The sequence below is a fragment of the Rhagoletis zephyria genome, unplaced genomic scaffold, assembly GCF_001687245.7.
Source record: "Rhagoletis zephyria isolate East Lansing unplaced genomic scaffold, Rhagoletis_zephyria_1.1 Rzeph_scaffold_01419, whole genome shotgun sequence".
Taxonomy (NCBI): Eukaryota; Metazoa; Arthropoda; class Insecta; order Diptera; family Tephritidae; genus Rhagoletis; species Rhagoletis zephyria.
Window position 1 is genome coordinate 5,982 of NW_016158503.1, and position 20,188 is coordinate 26,169.

At 38.8% G+C, this 20,188-nt stretch overlaps 2 protein-coding genes across 2 annotated transcripts; both read left to right on the forward strand.

The window, feature by feature from the left end:
• The first annotated feature begins 273 nt into the window (after positions 1 to 273).
• LOC108363957 (uncharacterized) lies at positions 274 to 5,890 on the forward strand. Its single transcript, XM_017617493.1, has 5 exons — positions 274 to 677; positions 740 to 1,467; positions 1,530 to 1,679; positions 1,741 to 5,479; positions 5,539 to 5,890. Exons 1-5 carry the CDS (start codon positions 394 to 396, stop codon positions 5,834 to 5,836), a joined length of 5,199 nt encoding a protein of 1,732 aa, XP_017472982.1. The 5' UTR covers positions 274 to 393; the 3' UTR covers positions 5,837 to 5,890.
• Positions 5,891 to 9,477: 3,587 nt separating this feature from the next.
• On the forward strand, positions 9,478 to 14,726 carry LOC108363958 (uncharacterized). Its single transcript, XM_017617495.1, has 8 exons — positions 9,478 to 9,790; positions 9,843 to 10,094; positions 10,329 to 10,450; positions 11,147 to 11,260; positions 11,322 to 11,572; positions 11,631 to 13,178; positions 13,241 to 13,479; positions 13,556 to 14,726. Exons 2-8 carry the CDS (start codon positions 9,885 to 9,887, stop codon positions 14,015 to 14,017), a joined length of 2,946 nt encoding a protein of 981 aa, XP_017472984.1. The 5' UTR covers positions 9,478 to 9,790; positions 9,843 to 9,884; the 3' UTR covers positions 14,018 to 14,726.
• Positions 14,727 to 20,188: the final 5,462 nt, after the last annotated feature.

Sequence of the window (20,188 nt, forward strand, 5' to 3'; positions counted from 1 at the left end):
CTCAGCTCCAACGCGGTTATTCATGTTGTTGCTAACGGTATACTAACTACTTACCATGGTGCATACTAAATGCAAGTCGGGCGCTTAAATACAGACAAACTCCAGGTTTGCCATTCATTTCAAGTGAAACAGTCACAGCGATGCGTCAAATGATGAGTCGAAGACGCAACGAAGCGCAAGCACACTCGCAGGCATTTTTTAAATTAAATATTTACATTGACCGTAGCAAAGGATCCTCTCATTGAAAAAGATTAGACTGCCATTTCATATTCGCTTCATTGTTGCAGCTACAAATACTTCAATGACTTGGCACGGCAGGCGCACTCATCGAAGATTTCACTGCGACACACTGCGCTCGAAGGACTTTGTCCACCACGCGATCCGCCCACCTGCATGCCCGCCTCAGCGCGTTACCGCACACACGATGGTACTTGCAACAGCAAACGTCGGCCGCGATGGGGTGCCGCACAAATGCCATTCAATCGTTTTTTGCCACCGGAGTATGGCGATGGCGTCGACTCGATACGGCTGTCTGTAGAGGGTGGAGCTTTAGCCTCTTCGCGCTTCGTCAGTCTGTTGGTGCATGGTGCGCGTGATGGTGAAGCTGTTGTAACGCTGATGACCGCGCAATGGGGGCAGCTGCTCGATCACGATATGACATCAACAGCGCAACCGAGGTATGTAGTTTCACTGATTGCTATAGTTTTTCCGCACAGCATTCTTTTAATTTTTCTCACAGATCGATCAATGGCTCGGTGCCGAGCTGCTGTGGCAATACCGATTTCCACCCGTCTTGCTTTCCCATCAAAGTGCCGTTGGATGATCCTTGGTTGGCGCCGCTCAAGGTGCGCTGCTTGGAATTTTTGCGTTCCGCGCCAGCACAGCGCAGAGACTGCGTGCTTTCGTGGCGCGAACAAACCAGTCAAGCGACCTCATACATAGACGCCTCGCCCATTTATTCGAACAGCGTCAAGTCGTCCGACAATGCGCGGGTTTTCCGCAATGGCCTGTTGGTGTATGGTCGCGGTAATCCTGCGGAGGATGTGTGTCATCGCGGCGCTATAGCCACGCAGTGCATACGCGCTGGTGATGGGCGCAGCGGCGAACAGCCGGGCTTGTTGGCATTACACCACGTCTGGGTTGGAGAGCATAATCGCATTGCAATGGAATTGAGTGAAATGAACTTGCACTGGAGTGACGAAAAGATTTATCAGGAAACGCGTCGCATAATAGGCGCCATGTTTCAACACATTACCTACAGGGAGTTCTTGCCGATTGTGTTGGGACGCGAGGTGTGCAGATTATTCGACTTAGAATTGCTGAGTAGTGGCTTTTACCAAGGCTACGATCCCAAAACGAATCCAAGTGTAGCGAATTCATTTGCAGCAGCCGCATTTCGGTTCGGACATTCGTTGGTGCAAAATTCCTACATGCGCTGTGACCGGTTTCACAATTTTATGCGAAACAGTAAGTATTGAAGGAGAGAAATAGTCCAAAGCTCGGAAAACTAAATATTACAATATCTTTAGATGTCAGCCTACACGAGGAATTCCAGCGTGGTGACATTGGGTCGCCGGGCTCGCTGCATCGCCTGTTACGTGGCTTAGTGAACCAGCGTGCGCTCAAGCGTGATGAGTTCATAACACCAGAGCTGACTAATCATCTTTTTCAAACCCCAGGTAGCTGACACACATACAACAGCTTCAAAAGATCATTCCACATCTATTCCATAATTCACAGGGTTCCCCTTCGGTTTGGATTTAGCGGCCATTAATATACAACGCGGACGTGATCATGGTGTACCACCCTATACCTCGTGGCGTGTACCATGTGGGCTCACGCCCATAAACAGTTGGGAAGACTTCGCCAATGTCGTTGGACCACAGTCTGCGCAGCGCATTAGCCATGCCTATCGCAGTGTCCACGACATTGATCTTTTTGTCGGCGGTATAGCTGAACGTCCTGTGGTGGGCGGGCTCGTAGGTCCGACATTCGCTTGCATTATTGCTCAGCAATTCAGCAATTCGCGCAAAGGTGATCGTTTCTGGTATGAAAATGGCGGCTTTGAAAATTCGTTCACACCTGCGCAACTGCAATCAATTAGACAAGTTTCATTGGCGCAGGTTCTTTGTCGTACCGTTGGTGGTGGTACCATGCAACCGCATGTATTCTTGCCTACAGATATTGAAGGAAATGAGCGCCAAGTGTGCGGCACAGGCGCATTGGCGCTCCTCGACTTGAGTCCGTGGATCGAACAAGATCCTTTCGCGACCGTTACTACAAATACAGCACACGAACCAGACCGCGTTTTCGAGATTATAACTACTAACAAAATGACCGAGACCGCGCCGACTGTCTCATTGCAAGTGGTTAAAGAGAATAAGGCAGGGTTTTCAAATCGCATACGCCCAACAGACCATACGAACTTGGTGGCCACAGGCATCAACAGTTTTGTGACGGGCGTTCAAGTGCCTGGCGAAGTGATTCACATAAGCGACAAACTGGACATTCGACAGAAAGTTTCACCCGCGAAGCGACCTACTGTGACAGCAAAACCAATCAAGGGTGTAAATAATAAGCTTGATAAGAATCCATCACGACGACCGCAAAGTACACGACGCACGACAGCGGTAGTGAATAACATACCAATAGAATTACGAAGTGTCGGAACAGATGAGACTGGACCTAACATCATTGAGACTAAGTCAAAAGGCATTTCCATTACAAACGCTCTGAGTACCACTGAAAGCATGACTGTGGACAAAATCGAAGCACGAATAGACGACACGGACCAAGAAGTTGGACTACTACGACTAAACGATTTACCATCGACTGAGCAAGAGGAGAAGCACTTAGATGAACAACCGAACGAAAATCTTACGGCAAACATACCGACGATATCGACTGCTTTAGAGCAGACTGGAACTATAAATGAAAATAATTATACCAAAGAAGGCTCTAAAGAAACCGACTTAAAACGCCAATCGAAGTTTGAAGTGGACGAACAAGACGCTATTTTAGCAACTTATACGGAGAGGACTACTTCGTATCCGAATACCGAAAGAGATCTTACCCGATTCGACGGAGACTTGACTTCCAAAATAGATAACAAAATTAGTGAACTGAATTCGGATTCTAATCCGAAAGACGTTATTAAAAATTCTTCAACTAATGAAGAAACAATACTTTCGAATATAACACTGATAAAACAGGGACCAACAGACAGCAACGATACTCAAGATACTGCGGAAATTACTTATATGGACCTAACAACAGATACACACGAAAATCATGCAGACGACAATTTGACACTTAACGACAACAAAAGAACTACTTTTGAAGCAACGCTACTTTTCAAAATCTTAGACCAAGAACTGAAAACCAAAGAAGAGACTATTTCCCGCAAAAACCAGACGGAAACACTCACAAAACCAAATCAAACTGACGAATGTTTAGAGGCTAAGTCACTTTCTTCGAACAAAAACTTCCACACAAATGAAAACCGACAATCTGCAACAAATATTAACCAATTTACAGAACTAGAATTAAACGAAGAACCGAAACGTTTAGAGCGACGTGGACCTGATGCTAACAGAAAGTTAATTGTCGTTAAAGTACCGAACTGGCATAATGAGACCAAAAGCAGATTTCACGCAAAGCCAACTAAGAGTGCAAGCTTGAAGAAATCAACTACAGTTACATCATTAGCAAATCTGAGCACACGCCCGACTTCGCGACAATTTGAACTCAGACAATATAAAACGCAACCGACATTTTACACGCGCCCACAGAAGGTGGTAGTAAATGGACCCAACGCAGACCAATACGAAATTGAAATAAACATCCGACAAACGAACAAACAATCATCCTCAGCACTGCCCATAACTGCCCCCACGAATTCTTACACAAACTACTACACATCGTACAAACCCTTCGGCTTTGACAGATATTCACCCAGTTATGTGGGCACGTACCGCTCGAGCACAATACCGCCACACCCTTTTTACCCAAATACACCCGCTGCATCGTTGAACGTTGTACAAACTCGACGTACTAAACCACCGACTGTCATTTACATTAACGAACACGAAGACCGTTATACAACTACCACACGCACGCCGGGAATTTTTCAAAATTTCATAACATTTGCCTCTAGTGATTTTGCAAACAGTAACAAGCCAAAGCAACCGAGTCCGCATAGCACGTCGGTACAAAAGGAACGCCCATCTTATGGAGCTGTTGTATCGAGCGTGCATGAGAATAGTCATATTTACGCACCAAATACAGAAGCATCTGCCATTTCACATTACATACCACGTCCGTCCGCACAGAATCCGTCACCAGCCTATCCAGCTGTGCCCTCGGCAATTAGTCTAAGCCAGGTTGGCGGAGTAGTAAGCAGCGGTGTTGTACAAGCAACCAGTAGCGCGATTAGCGCTGGAAATTTCGGTACTATTACCGGCGTGGCGCAAGCTAATGGCGGTGACAGCACTTTTAGTTTTAACATACGACCCAAACCCAATGTAGTCGGACAGCCGCAACTTCCATTGCCACCGAATCAAATTGATGCTGGCAGTTATGGCTTACTATCGTCGAACCGTCCCGGCTATGGTCAATTACCCAATCCCGGGTTTTTGAGTTCACAACACTCAGCAGCTGCTTCTAATGGCCATACACATTTTGGTAATTCACAGAAGGAGAGCGCAAATAGTCCGTTTTCGAGTGAAAACAAAAAACCCCAATTGGGAAATTATGGCTATTATAGCCAATTACAGAACCTACCGCTAGAGAAGAAAACGAACCTTGAACACATTGTTACTGTAAACGACTATGACGAGTATGCCATTTCACGTACGCTCGAACCGATAGTGACCAAGAATACGACAAACGGAGTGAGCAACGGTACTGAGACTAGCTATGACATTGATGATGAACGTGAAGACACCGATGACTATGATTACGTGGACGACATATTGGGTATGGGTGAAAAATTCGACAGTGACGGCTACATACGACCTGAACATATGATAGATGCACTGATTAAATCAAAAGAAAACGAACTGAAAAACTTGACTGCGCACAGGAACAACACTACGAAACCTTTGGACGACAACTACGTACTACCAGTACTCAATACAACGACAGAAACGCTGAAACTCAACAATACCGCTGAGACGTTAGAACGAAGTACCGATAGGAACACGACAAGAACGTTTAACCCAACGACGCAAGCGCTAATAGAAAATGTAACTCCTTTTACCGATGTTGAGGGCAAAAATCTAAACAATGACATATTGGCCGAAGACTATGACGACATGACGACCGAAACTTTAATTGCCACCAAAACGAATATAATCGAAACAATAGCCACCGACAAACAGGTTCTAAAAAGTACGGAAATAGAACGAAGGAAGGCAGTCTCAAAATTTGCTGCACCAGTTGCCTTTGCGCCTATTAAAATTTTGACAAAATTAGAACGGTTTGTAAGAAAGTGATCAAAAGATTTTGCTTTATATTAATTACTTATTTCCTATCTAGGCCAGATAATTGGGTAATTTACGATTCTCCCAAAAACTATCCGCTTCTGCCAGAATTACCGGCAATGAATGAGTACTCGTCGGCTCCCACTGATGAAGTACCAATGCCTATAAAAGGTCTGGCTAGCATTTGGTTGAAGAAAATCAAGAGGCAAAAAGACAAAAATAGAGCACAATTTCTCGTTACCGATGTGCCAGCCGACAACGAGGCAAGAATGCAAAATGAAGAGTTCGTGAAGTTCAATTCGGAAGATTTTACAACACCTTCTCCAGCGAACATGGCCGTCGGCAAGGCTTAGAGGTGGCTATGAGTTCTACTTCGGTCGGCTAATAATGCGTGGGTGATACGGGCTATATAGTAGCATTCATTTAGTTATTTATACTATTTATTTATTTATTTGTTACATTAAAAGCTCATTATAAAACTTATTTATTAAAAAAAAATCAAATTGAAAATTACAAAATGGATAAGTAGTATATTTAAATTGATAATACAAATAAGAAGGCAGATTCCTCAAGCTACTGCGCTAATGCAGCTGTGGAGCAAGCAATGTGCATCTAATTAGAGTTCTGTTCTTCGAAAAAAAAAAGTACAAATTATAATGATTTTTGTTCAAATCGCCTTCCTGCAGACCAAAATAAGTTTTAGCCAGCAAGAATTCACAATCACGAAAAAGATATGATTGTCGCACATGGTTGCATTTTTGTCGACGATAATTTGAATATACAACTTCGTTAAATTTATAAACATGAGCGATTTTTTATGTTTGATAATTCTTGCTGTAATTTCGAAAACCAAACCTTATGCAAGGAAAGCAATCATAAAAGACGGTCAATTTTTTCGCTACTCGACTCTCACACCTGCTCAAAGTGGAACCACATTGAGCCCGAAAGGACAACTGGTACGATAAGCAGGCTGCAGAGAAAAGGATGGCACCTACAAGGTCATGCTGCGATCAGGAGCAACGCGAACTGTGTGGATGTGATATAGGGAGCTGAAGAGGGAAGCGAGACAGGAAAAAGGCTCGAAATTTTACCAATAAGTTAAGCGACTTACGGAAGGTTCCAAACCAGAACGAACACTTGTAATAACAACGATGGCGATTTAGTGACCGATGTCTAGAACGTACTTAAATTACGGAGGGAACACTTTTCCATCCCACTTAATGGCAGCTGCACTGAAAGTAGTGGAGAAGACGATTCCGAGCCCGATTCCGATTACGCGGCTGAAAAACAAAACAAACTGCTGGAGGTGACGGCCTGTCGAGCTATTCAAGTACGGTGGCGGAGAACTGATAAGGTGTATGAATCAACTCTTATGCAGAATATGGTTAGATAAACGCATGTCCGACGACTGGAATTTAAGTGTGCTCTGTCCTATCCACACGAAAGGCAATCCCGCGATACGCGCCAACTACCGCGGGATCATCCTTCTAAGAATAGGTTACTAGGTCTTATCGAGTGTATTGTATGAAAGACGAAAGCTTACTGTCAACGAACTGTCTGGGTCTTATCAGCGTGGCTTTAGACCTGGAAAATCTACCAGACCAGTCAATAGACCAAGTTATTCACAATACGCCAAATCGTTGAATAAGATTCGCAAAAATAAGATCGGCACACACCATCTAAGTATCTGTTGATTTTAAAACCGCTGTCGACAGCACGAAAGTTCTATTTATGCGGCAATGTCTGAATTTGGTATCCCTAGGAAACAAGTAATGTTTCTGTGCAAAAGGACGTTGAGTAATAGCACCAGCCCCGTCAGATTTGGGAAGGTCCCCTCGGAGGTGAGGGAGGACAAAACTAGGTATATCCTGTCATCAGACAAACAGATAGAGCATAAGCGCCTCGGCATCAACGTCACTGTTGACAGTTATAAGTTTGAAAAAGTAGACGACATCTTTAATTTAGGATCCCATGTTAATAGCTCTGATCCAGTACTCCATGAACTTACAGGATTTTACACGAGCTTGCAGGAAGTTGCAGGAAAAGGTGCAACTGAAATTTCGCAAATCGCTTTCGAGAAATAAGCTGCATTCCGAAAACTAAACCTCGGCAGCTTTTAATGCCAAATGTGCGCAACCACGGTTAAGCAGCGATCACACGATTTGAACATTTGTACATTTGGCTGTCACAGAGTGGTGTTGTCTAGAAATTTTTAACGACAATTAGTTCAGCTTAATAACAAGTTTCCAAGTAAAACCTTAAAGAAAAGAATGATAGAAACATAACCAATGATCATAGAAAAAAGATGTTTATGAATGGCTTTCTTTACGGCTCCCGGATATTCTAATTATGTTCTTTGAGATAACGAAACTGCTGCCACGTCCGAAAAATAGTGAAAATCGGAATTCAAGCGGTAAAAAATATGAAAGATCGGGACACTTATACGTGCCGGCTTTTAGGGCCGGTTGTTCAATGTCTGATTAGTACAAATCGGAGGTAGAAGCTCCGGTTAAGCACAACTACTGCTTTATCCATTACATGTTACATGCATGATGTCTCGTCGATAGTGTAGTGGTAGTGATAACCAGACATTGAACAACCGGCCCTTAAACATCATTCAGCGGGACAACAATCGGTACTGTCCCGCCAAAATCGTACGAATGGTCACCGTACTAAGGGCCGGTTGTTCAATGTCTGGTTATCACAACTCGTCGGTTAAACATCAATATCGACATTCTCGACATCATTCATATTTATAGCATGTTGTCGATAAAGCAGTCGTCGTCATTACTGAACAATCGGCCCTAATTGCCGGTAAAACATCATTATCGACGTTTTCGATCATGCATATAAAATGAGATCGATAAAGCAGTTGTTGTATTTATCAGGAGCGCGCCTTCTGTTTTGCTTAAATACGTTTTTTGATAGGATGAAAAGAGAAAGCACGCTCTTGAAGTTCACACTCGCTACAATTATAACGTGTTGTCTCTTTTATGTATAGATTTAGGGCCGGATGTTCTTTCTTTGCTTTGTATGAAATACGACAAAATGTGATCAGAATTTCTATTAAATTAACAACACTTTTTACTCAATATCTTGGAAACTAAAGGAGATATCCGAAAATGGAGGACGCCGTTTTTAAGATGTTGATTATTAGTTTAATATAACTGCATCACTAACTAAATTTTTTTCTAAATTATCGAAAAAATTATGGTCAATATCTTGGAAACTAAAGGAGATATCTAAAACTGATAACACCAATCGAAAGACCTTCTTTAAAAATATATAACTGATTCAAGAACAAAAAATCGTCAGAATCGCCCTTACGACAATCTTTTACCCAGGCGACGACATGTATGTATGTGCACTTGGTCTGTGGATAACAGTGGCTACACACGACGAACATATCCGCGCACATGCGCGGCTTGCGGGTCATGTTCGTCGTTTGTAGCGTGGCTTGCGAGCATCGCATTGGAAACAAAAACAACAACCTCAATTTGTGTTGATGCTTGCAGTGTGCACATCGCGGATAAATGCATCCAAGCCATGTGCATTAATGAATTTTTTATAAATGAGGCTAAATTACTATATGTATATGTATGTAAATACATACAAGTAAAATATAAATAAATTTAAGTAAAACATACATAAAAAAACCTAAGTCATAAATATTTCAATTGCATCATCCGCGTCTTTCCTTTCCATGTTTACGCTTTGAGTACAAAATCACTTATGAGCCGCTCGCCGTCTGTAGCAAACGACAGCGAGCATGTTGGCGCACATGTGCGCGGATATGTTCGTCGTGTGTAGCCACTGTAACTCAATAGATATTTGTACCCGGTAGTGGAGATCTCAGTTTATCCCGCATGCAGCTGGCAACCTTGATAAATGCCGGGATTGACATTTACTGTCAAATCCGCAGTGTCTCTCACTTTCTCCACCGCCAGCAAATGGTTTTGTTTATATTTCCCTTTCATTTGTAATTGACAGCATCTGTGGCTGCTTTGCCGACGAACAAAACGATAGCAGCAGCCCGCAGACTTTGGTTTGCTTTTATTTTCAGCTTTGTGCGCTGATTGGTTCGTATTAGAAAAATTTATCTAATGCGAAATTTAAGGCAATTAATCAAAATTGTAGCTGCGAAAATCGTCAAGAGTTTGTGTCCATAAATTTTAGACACGAATCAGAGTTAAAAATCTTTTGAAAAATGAAGTAAAGCCGCGCGGGACGTACGCTTTGCAGAACGTGAGCTGGTCTGGATTAGTTAGCAGAACGAGGAAGTGGAGGTGCAAACTTCTCTATTCAGAGTACGTTAATTCGATCGAAGAAGTTGCGGTGTTTTCACCGAAATAGTTGTAGTCATTTAGTCTGTGCTGGAAGTAAATCGTAAAGGTGGAGAGGATGGAAGCAGATTATAATGCTTTCGCTGAATCACTCTCTGCTTCCTCCGAAGAAGATGATGACTTCTCTACAGTTGATGATAGTTCTGACGATTCGGATGGTTCGAGTAGTTGCGCCCAACAACAACAAAACATGCGCCAACTATTCAACGGGACATACGATTCAAGCGGCGCACCTAGAAATTTGGTACAGAAAATTTACAACAGAGAAGTAAGTACATACTTATATACATCCATCAAACAGTAAGTCTGGTCCAGGTGCTACAAGATTTGCAGGAGTTTACAGGAAGCTGTTAGCCTACGCTAAATTACATAACGTTAATTAAAGGCAAGAAATCCTTTTCGTGTAAATCTTTTTTAATAGTTGCAAATCCTGGAGTACTAGGAACAAAGATATTAAAAGAACATGAATAGAAAATACGACATTAAATATTTTTTTTTACAGCGGACTGGTAATTTCGCTGGTACAACACGTCTGGTACACGCTCCACAACACGCTTTCGACCAGGTGCCAAATAGATTAAAATTTTGTCTCAAGGATATTGTGCCGAATTGCTTCCTTCAAGGGTGAGATCATATAATATATTAATAACGCCTAGTAACCCCAGAACCACGTATGTACATTATACAACGCTTTAACTTTGAAACAGCTGCTTTTCTTTAATCTTCTTGTAGGCCCGTCGAGAGCGGTTGGAGGGGGGAATCCCCCAGGACGGGGCTTTTTAAAGAGGCCTGAAATATCAGAGCTATAACTTTTTATTAGTTTTTTTTAAACAATTTAATTTAAAAATAGCGATGCGCATGCTTTCAAAAACAGGTTTTTCATTATAGAAAGAAAAATATTTCATTACTTCCGCGAGAAACTCATTCTTAGTTATAGGCTTTTATCATAAATATATTCCGATTCGTGCTGATTGTTTCTAACTCTAAACCCTAAATGGTAACATACCAATTGATCACATGATTTTAGATTACATATGTATTTCAATTTATGTAAAGGCCCGTGATTTTCTAGTCCAGGTCCCGGGTTTTTTCTCGACGGCCCTGTCTCCATGCCAAGCATTTAGCTATTGTGATAGCCAAGATACGTCCCCTCCCAGCATCAACATCCTTCGAATAAAGTACCTACTGCCTTTGCGAAGTTTGTTGCAATTGGGGGGCTGGCCTTGTAGTATTTTTAGTAATAATAAATGTACATAGCAAATAATAATGAAGTTAATAAATAAAATATGCACATTTTATATAACTAATTCTTTATTTCAGACACATGTTTATGGGCCTAAGCGCCTGTGGTCAGTTTCTCCTAAGTTACAAAGTATGTTGCAATGACAATATGGTCGCAAGTCACTATTCCTTTAGTTATGGATACAAATATACGTAAGAGGTTCTGAAAATATAAAATGAAAGTCTTAACTAAAATGTTCGTGTAAAATTTCAGTTTGTACTTTTGGATCTACCAACCGCATAAACCACTCCGCAGCTACTACACATGCTGCCTTTTTGATGATCATGGTGTCGACAATCTTAAAAAAGTAACAATGACTCAATGGAAGTGTTCCGATCCTCGCATTCTCATCGTTCATGGCGCAGCTGAAAATGAAAACGAGGATTCTTATATAACTTATGTTAAAGTTCCTAAACTCGGTTGTTTGGACTGCAAAAAAATGAGGGATTACGAAGATAGCATATGTGAGTAATTTAAAAAATGCCTGATTTTCAATTCTAATATTTTTCCCTATAATTTTAGCGTTCCGCTGGCATATGCTATGCTTGAAGTGTAACCTCACCGTGCACACCAAGTATTCTTCAACCGAATCCGATCCAAAATTTAACTCGCATATTAATCTCATATGTCCTGAACGCATTCTAATCGTTTCAAATGGTTTTATGCATATGATGCACATTGAATTATTGCCATCCGCAACAGCAATCAGCACTTTATCATCACATCAACAAACTCAACAGTTGACATCTAGTCGCAGCACGCCATGCCATGAATCATCGGCAGCGAGTATATCGAGTATTGAACGCCGTATGGTGCCCCTAACCGCCGATGAACAAGCTAGTTGTGACAATCACAATAACGTTATCGCTAGCATAATTGCGGATTTTAGTGACATTGAAACGGATTCGACACATTCCAGCGAAACTCCCATTAGGGCGTCACAAAGTGATGCATCCCTCACTTCACCTGGTTCGGCTGTAACATTTATTTCACGCAAAACTTACGATGAAGTAATTTTCACATGCAGCGGTAGTGCTTCACCTAATGCCGCTGTCGTATCTAGTACCACTACTGCCAGCACAAATTCCAAAGATACTGAGAGTACAGCGAATACATCATCCGCTGGAGTAAATAATAGTCCCAACGGCGGTGGCACTGCTCGTTTTAGCCTTATCAATCACCGTGGAAGGCGTCATCATCGCATCGTCACAAAATCCTTCCGCAATGGTGTAACTACCATAGATTTACAAACCACAATTCCCTCTTCCAGTAGTCCAGCATCAGCAACCATGGCTGATCGGTTGAACGCATATGAATTCTCAGAGGACAATGAAAAGTGTGAGAAGATCTCTACATTGCGCAAACGTCGTTTAGCAGACAAAAAGTATGAATTTTCTGAGGACAACTCTGAGAATATTGTACCGTTTACGAAGATACGCTCAGCCAAAAAAAGCCTCGCGATGTCACATTATAGTACATCGTACGGCAGCAGCAGCACTTGGTCTCTACATCGCTCAGCTACCACATCTGCTGCTTCTGGCACTCATCTATTCTACAATTCGCCATGTGCTTCGCCATCTTCATCTCCGCGGCCATCACACGCTTCACCGTCCAATTGCGGCGATGCTCGGCATTGTACACCACCGCCCATGCATCGCGCGTCGCCTATAACTTCGTTGCAGCAGGGATTTCGATCGCCGCCATGCAGTTCCCCTGTTGCTGGTGGTCTTATACGCTCACCTAGCCGGCATGTCACACCAGCACACATTTACGGTTCCATATCGCCACCACAAACAATATCAACAGCCACACAACAAATGCTAAGCTTCAAACCACTGGGTACTCTCTCGCCATTACAGGTGTCCATGGCCAAGCGACACCTGGATATAAGTGGCGCAATGTCGCCGAATGCAAATGCTCCATTTCTGTCACCACGACGCGAAGAAAATCGTGTGGTGGAGATGCCTTTGCAAGGGGGCACAATGTTAGAGAAGCCACTGTGCACGAAAAAGTTCAAACGACGCTTTGTGGAAGAAGATGATGCAGCCTCGGTTATAACCAGTGAAGAAGGTAAGCCCTAGTAAATACGTAAGCATTTTTATATTATCCAAAGTTGTGCTCTCCTCGAATAGATGATTGTATTTCACCTGGCTATCACACATCACTGCCTGTTGAGGTGCATGGCTCATGCTATTCGGAAATGCAAATGGTATCTCAAGCCACATACCAGCAACTCAATTGCCCTAGTGTAGTGATAACGCAGCACTCATTTGATTTGGAAACTTTCACATACCATACAATAAGCGCGCTTTGCCAGAAGAACGAAAAGACCTATGATGTATTCTACGACTGGGCATGTGAGCTAATTAGGGTAAGCTTATAATATCCCTTTAATGTTTTTCGTATTGATCACCTATTAATTTGCTCCGGATTTTTTTTTTATCTAGGTCTGTCCGGTTAGTCAAACAATTATCTGTTTGTTAATGGCACAGTTTTCAGCTCGCGACCAGCTACCGACTTCGCCAACAAACTGTCTCAACTGCTCACGTAAGTTGGATTGCGCTTTTCATCGACGTCAATTTGAGTGTCGCATACTTTTTACTTGGAACATGGAGAATGGCGAATGGGAAGTACTTGACTATGGCGAATTGCACGAGTGCAAACTCTCGGATGTAATAAGTCCAATCAAACGTTGTGGACGACTGCCAGTGACATTATCGGAAACTGCGAAAAAGCTTGCAAGCGAAATGTCTGCCAGTCTCAGTAAAATAGAACAAAATTACACGTGTAATCTGCGTGTACTCGACTCCAATATAAAGAAGTCCAAATTGAGTGTTGCCGATTATGACAATGTAATCGAGTTGGGCTTGAAACGGCCACGCAACAGCGGCGATGGTAATGATGCATAAATGCTGTGTTTAATATACATAGTACATACAACCATACATATAACTATTTTTATATTAGTAGTATGAAATAGTAAAGTAGTGGAGATAAAATGATAAATTAACATATGTATACTTTGAGACTGAAGATCGGTGTCAGATTTTTAAACGCTCAAGAAGGATGAGCCAAATGCTCAAGTCATTTAATTAATCAACCCTATCTAAAGACTATAAATGAAAATAAACTGCAATTTTTTTACTTTTACTTATTTAGGGGAGTAGATATGAATATTTTAATTTGAACGTTAATGTCGTGATTTGTTTCTTAACGTTGTTTGGAGTCGAAATTTCAGCAAGTTATTTTTAATATGTTTTTTAAATGCTTTGATTATAGATTAGTTATAGTTAATTCTATACATCCCTTTTTATGTTTGCTAAGGGAGCTATTTTAGTTGTTTAAGTATGGATAAGAGAATGAATTTTTCACAAAAAATGTGTGTAATATTTAAATTAATTACCTTATGAGTGCTGTATTATTTTTCAAATAGCGCTGTTTTAAATATTCGTAATCGCATAACGACAATGCTTTGCCTGAAAATGGAAGTCAATTTCAGGAGAGCACAAAACGAGTGAGAAGTCTATTAAAATTAATTCCCCAAAATATACAATCCATTACTCCATATTATCTATATCAATCATAAAAGTAAAAATAAATCTTATTTGAAATATTGTATGAAGTATTAAATTAATTTACAAATCGTTGAAGGTATTGGTAAATTCGTGAGTTAGGCGTAACAGTAGCTAATAGTTTGAAATTGTATACCAGCGATGGGAAGAGAGAGAGCTTTACAAAATGTCTAGAAAGCTTAAAAGAGCTTTGCCCACGGGCAAGGCAGTGCCCATGACCGTTGTATACTAATAACAGCTATTTTAGGACGCCTGTTGTAGGGAAGCATTTCCTGTGGTCGGTCGTTACAAATTTCTGCGCGCCAGGTATTTTGAAAGTAACACTATCGCCATCGCTCGTGTCCGTTATATAGGGTGTGTTCAGAAATGCATCAAGCCAAAATATCAGACGCACTTTTTTCTATTTTATTTTCATTTAGTTCTCATTTATAATATGTAGGTAAAAATAAAAATAAAAGGTAATCGTACAGTAAATACTGTTACAGGGAATACTGTCGGTATGACAACTACCGTAGCCGAATAGGTGGAACAGTATAATGGCTTAGGCAGACGGAGCTAGATCGTGGATTCGAATCCCACAACTTAAAAATTATGATTTCCTTTTTTAGTTGCATTCATTTCACAGGGCCACTGCGATTAGCCCACGTGTGTAATCTAGCTTTCCAGTGCTTTAAGAACAAAGCAAGTCAGGCTTAGAGTTCTAAATCTTTTATCATTTCATGGTTCTTCCTACCAGACTTTGTGATGAACACTACTTTTACTTGTCTCCAGCGCTGGAGGAAATAGTTCATACTATTATAAGCTCTAAGGAGAGAGGGAGGAAAAATCTGTATTATGAATCGCAACTAAAGTTAAGTGCTATAAAGTTGAAAATGATAGAATTTTGAAGTTCCAGTAAAGTAAATAAGCTGAACAAACAGTTCAAAAAATAAATAAATTTTCCAATGAAAAATTCGCTGCAACCACAAAAATGCAGTTGCCAATATAGCAACTCAGTTGCCAGCTTTAAGTTGCCAGATGCCGTCGGTAATACCATTTCAGCCACTGGAAACTCAACTGAAGTTCGGCTGCCATCCGTAATTGACCCATTAATATCTGCTACAATTTTAAATTCGTAGGGTCTTTTGTTTGTGGTAAAATATTAATTCTTGCGTTGGGCAGTATCGATACCAAAAGAACTCAGAATTTGATTCCCAAAAGCATAAATAATGCCCTATTTTTAAAAGTATCGATACTAAGTACTCCACAATACTCAGCATTCACCAAAGAACTCGAAAATACTCAGTACTCAAAAATACTCTGTCCATAATAAGTGTCGAATTGATACTCAGAAGTACAATACTTGTACCCAGTACAGTTAGCCATTGAGCCTTGACACAGAGAGAGTAGTATTTTACCTCAGCAGTTTCAGACCGAGAAAAATTCGGTATGACTTCGGTCTGAAACACACGTAACGAAAAATCTCTTACTAACACAACTGTAGCACGTATACATATGTATGTATGTACAAACGTACAACCGTTTTCAGACTAGTGTATTTTCGCATATCTGTCTGGTCAGACAGTCTGAAAAGACTAGTGTGTCGAGGATCATTCATTTGACATAATTTTTTATTTAAATATTAGCTTTGTTTCTTTACTTTCTAGAAGATAATTATCAGGAAGAAGAAGAGTGGGAAAACTGAGAGAAATAAAGAGACAGGTGAGAAACGTAAACTAGAAGAAACTGGCTGTTTATATTCCAAAAGTATTCCCAAATACTTACATTTTGCAATACATCACCAATATTTAATGGTTCGCTCATTTTCATTAGAAAATATGTAGAAAGAAACAAGTAAAAACCACTTTGTTTACGTTTCAACAGCTGTTTAGCGTTTTGACAGCTGCTAGTAAAATTTTTATCGGTATTTTTATAGGCAAAAAAAGAAGAGCGTATAACTATCTGTAAAGAAACAAAGCTATTAATTTTAATAAAGTCCCGCCAGCCTGTAAGATTTCTACACTAAGCATTGAAATGTCGCCAACGTGTGTACATTTAAAAAGTACTGAGCATGATAACAACATTGTAAAGTAAAACCGTTGAGAGGCAGTCTGACGACTCTCAAAAATACCCTATTCTTAAAAACGCCGATAAAATAATTCTCAAAAGTACGCAATACTTCTCAACCCTAATTAATTATATTTCTACTTAGCTTCGGATTTGCTATTAAAAACCTATGCATCCACTTTTGCCACACTATAAATTATCAACTACAAGGTTTTCGTAAATTTTTTTTTTATTTCCCTTTTTAGTTTTTCTTCAGTTTTCTTGTTCTTTTTATTTTATACATATACATATTTACTTTGACTAATATGTTGCATCTGAGTTGTTCTCATTTTTGTTTGTGTAGCGACAACTAGTACTAGAATTGCTCTTATATTATAAGAAAATCTTTTATAGTACATACATACATAAATATTTATATGTATAATTTCCAACACATATTTTATATAAGCTTGGTCCATACAAATTTGTAATTATCTTCTTCTTGTACCCGAATGCCCGAATAGACGAATATTAGAATGCATGCGTTTACTCGTGTATTGTTGTATTGTTGTAGTAAAGCGTAAAGCCGAGCAACATCATCATGCCTAAGTGTCCTACGCGTTTGTTCATACGGCGTGGAAATCGCGTTGTTTAGTGTATTTTAGTAATATGCAGTTCGTTTACCCTTTCTAATAACAAGCTAAAGTACGCTTATTATTTACCCATTTTCTAGTTTAAATATAGATTTAAATTTGTATCTTATTATAACTTTTATTCTTTTTATCGATTTTATTATTTTATTATTTTTTTATCAAACACACTTCTCGCTTACTATGACCTAATTATTTTAATTCAATTATTTTTATTATTTTGCAGCTAATTTTAAATAGTTACAATTAAGTATTCTCTTCGTACCTTTTTGATTTTTGTTTTTTTTTTTTCAATATATTAAAGACTTTACTTACTTATAAACAGATTGTGTTTGCTTTTTAATTTTGCCGCAATTTTTAATGACTTTTTTGATTACTTTTGTGTAACAGTTAATAACTTTTTACCTTTTAACTTAAGCTTAAAAATTTTTGTACAACAAAAAACTCAAAAATAAAAAAATAGAAAAAAGGGCACTTAATATATTTGTGTATATATATATATATATATATATGTTATATAGTACTTATAACTTATAAAATACAACGGAAATGGAAATTATTTGCATACCTAAACCAGTATCATTCATAATCTTATTAACATTTAATGTTTGTTTGTGTTTTTTTTTTTGTGTGGCTGTAGTGGTATCGTTAATTTGTTGTGTACATTTTTGAGTTGTTTACTTTTCTATTGTGGGCAGATGCATAAATATATGTACATATGTATATATTGTACATAAATATATATAAATATGTATATCACTATACATATGAATATTTATGTGTTTATGTATGTTTGTATGTATGCATTTGTATGTAGTAAATGTATTTATGTTGGTGTCTGCATGTACAAATGTTTGCTAATATACCAACCTATTGAATTTTTTAGCGCTGTGGGTTTATCTAACAAAGAAATTTGTTGAAATTTAACTTTTTAAAGAGTTTAAGAAGAGCTGTTTCTAGAAATTAGAGAAAATATAATACAACAGCTATAAAAACAAAACTAAAGACGAAAAAAAAACATATGTCTGCTGAATAAATAAATGTTGTTAGCAACAAAGTTGAGCAACATATGATACGGAAAACATTGTTGAGAACATTTATGCTTGAGAGTAACTTGGGGGGAGTTAGATAAGNATATGTCTGCTGAATAAATAAATGTTGTTAGCAACAAAGTTGAGCAACATTTGATACGGAAAACATTGTTGAGAACATTTATGCTTGAGAGTAACTTGGGGGGAGTTAGATAAGTTGGGAGCTAAGACCAGAGAAACATAAGAAACATACAGACATGTGAAATCGCAAATTTTTACTCCCGATATACATAGCTTGCGGTTGTGACGTTGCAATGAAAAGTGCATTGAAAACATTTGTATAAATGAGAAATTCTTTTTAGCTTGATTGAGTTTATTTTAAATTATTTCTTCTAAGTTTTAATATATATTTTTGTTGTATCTAGAAAAGAAACTTTATGCCGACTTCATTTGCTAAAAATTAATATTTCCTGATGACATTTCATTTTTTTGCCGAACTAATATTTTTCCGATCAACGAAGACTTACGATTTTACATAATTGTGCGATAAGTCTATTTTTGTAAAAACCGCAGATAGATGGTATTGAATAAAATGTAATAATTTGCATTTTTGCTTTTATTGTTTAGTTAGAACGTCGCAAAGGGCCTCTACCTAACCTCATTTATGTACACACACTGGTGGCCGAAAAAATACAATGCCTTATTTGGTTGCATTCCTTTTGTTTATTTAATGTTTGATATTTCTTTATAAATGTCTCAGTGCCATTTTCTCAAGTAGTTTTTACAGTTTATCCGCCCTTTGAACACAAGTTTTGTTCTGAAAAAAACTGTTAAAAAATACAGATTAATTTTAAAACCTACTTGAGAAAAAGGCATTTAATGCATCACCCTAACTCATTACGTAATAAACTGTATGTAAATGCGCGTATGAAACTTTGTGCAGAAGTTATAAAAACTCAAAAAAATGTTCACCATAATTTTAAATTTTTAATTCGTAACTTTTATAAACATTTTAGGTTAGCAGTTTTATAGCCTATTAAATTTTAGTAGGCAAAAGTGCAAGTTTCGAGTGCCTAAAAAATACCGTTGATTTTTGATAATTTTTTTGTTTTTGCGGATTTTTTCCACATAAATATAAATTGCGACAAAAAAATCGAATAAATCAACGAAAATTTAATGCAAAGTTTAAAATGCACATCAATATGCAGTTCATTTTATAATGTGCTAGGCTTTTATAAAAAAATATTAAACATTAAATAAGCAAAAGCAAAAACGGGTAAAAATCAGGCATTTCTATTATTTCTGCCACCAGTGTGTGTGTACAGGGTGATCGGCTGAATTGCTGATATTCCAGCTGCAAGTTAAGTTACTATTTTTGCCATGTTTCTATAATTTTGGCTTTAAAATATTTTCTTTTTACAACTTCTCTCTGCGGGTAAGAGTACATGCGTGCCCGTGCATTTCTGTGTGTCGCATATGTTTATGCATGTATGTGTGTGTGTGTGTGTGTGTGTGTGTGTGAATGTGTATAAATTTATTAATTTACATATATGTATGTATCTATGCATGTATAAGATAATAAAAAGAAATTATGCATATAACCTTTTCTTCCCCTTTTTCACGCCCTTTTGCTTCTTTTTGTTTTACATTTTCTTTTTACAATTTAATTTCCTTTTGTAATAACTAAAAATTAATTAATTATAAATTTATTTTTTTTCTTGTTTTGCTTTGAACCTTTTTTGTATTTTTATGTTTTTTTCTTTGCTTTGTTTTGTTTTTGTATTTGTATTTGTGTTTTTTTA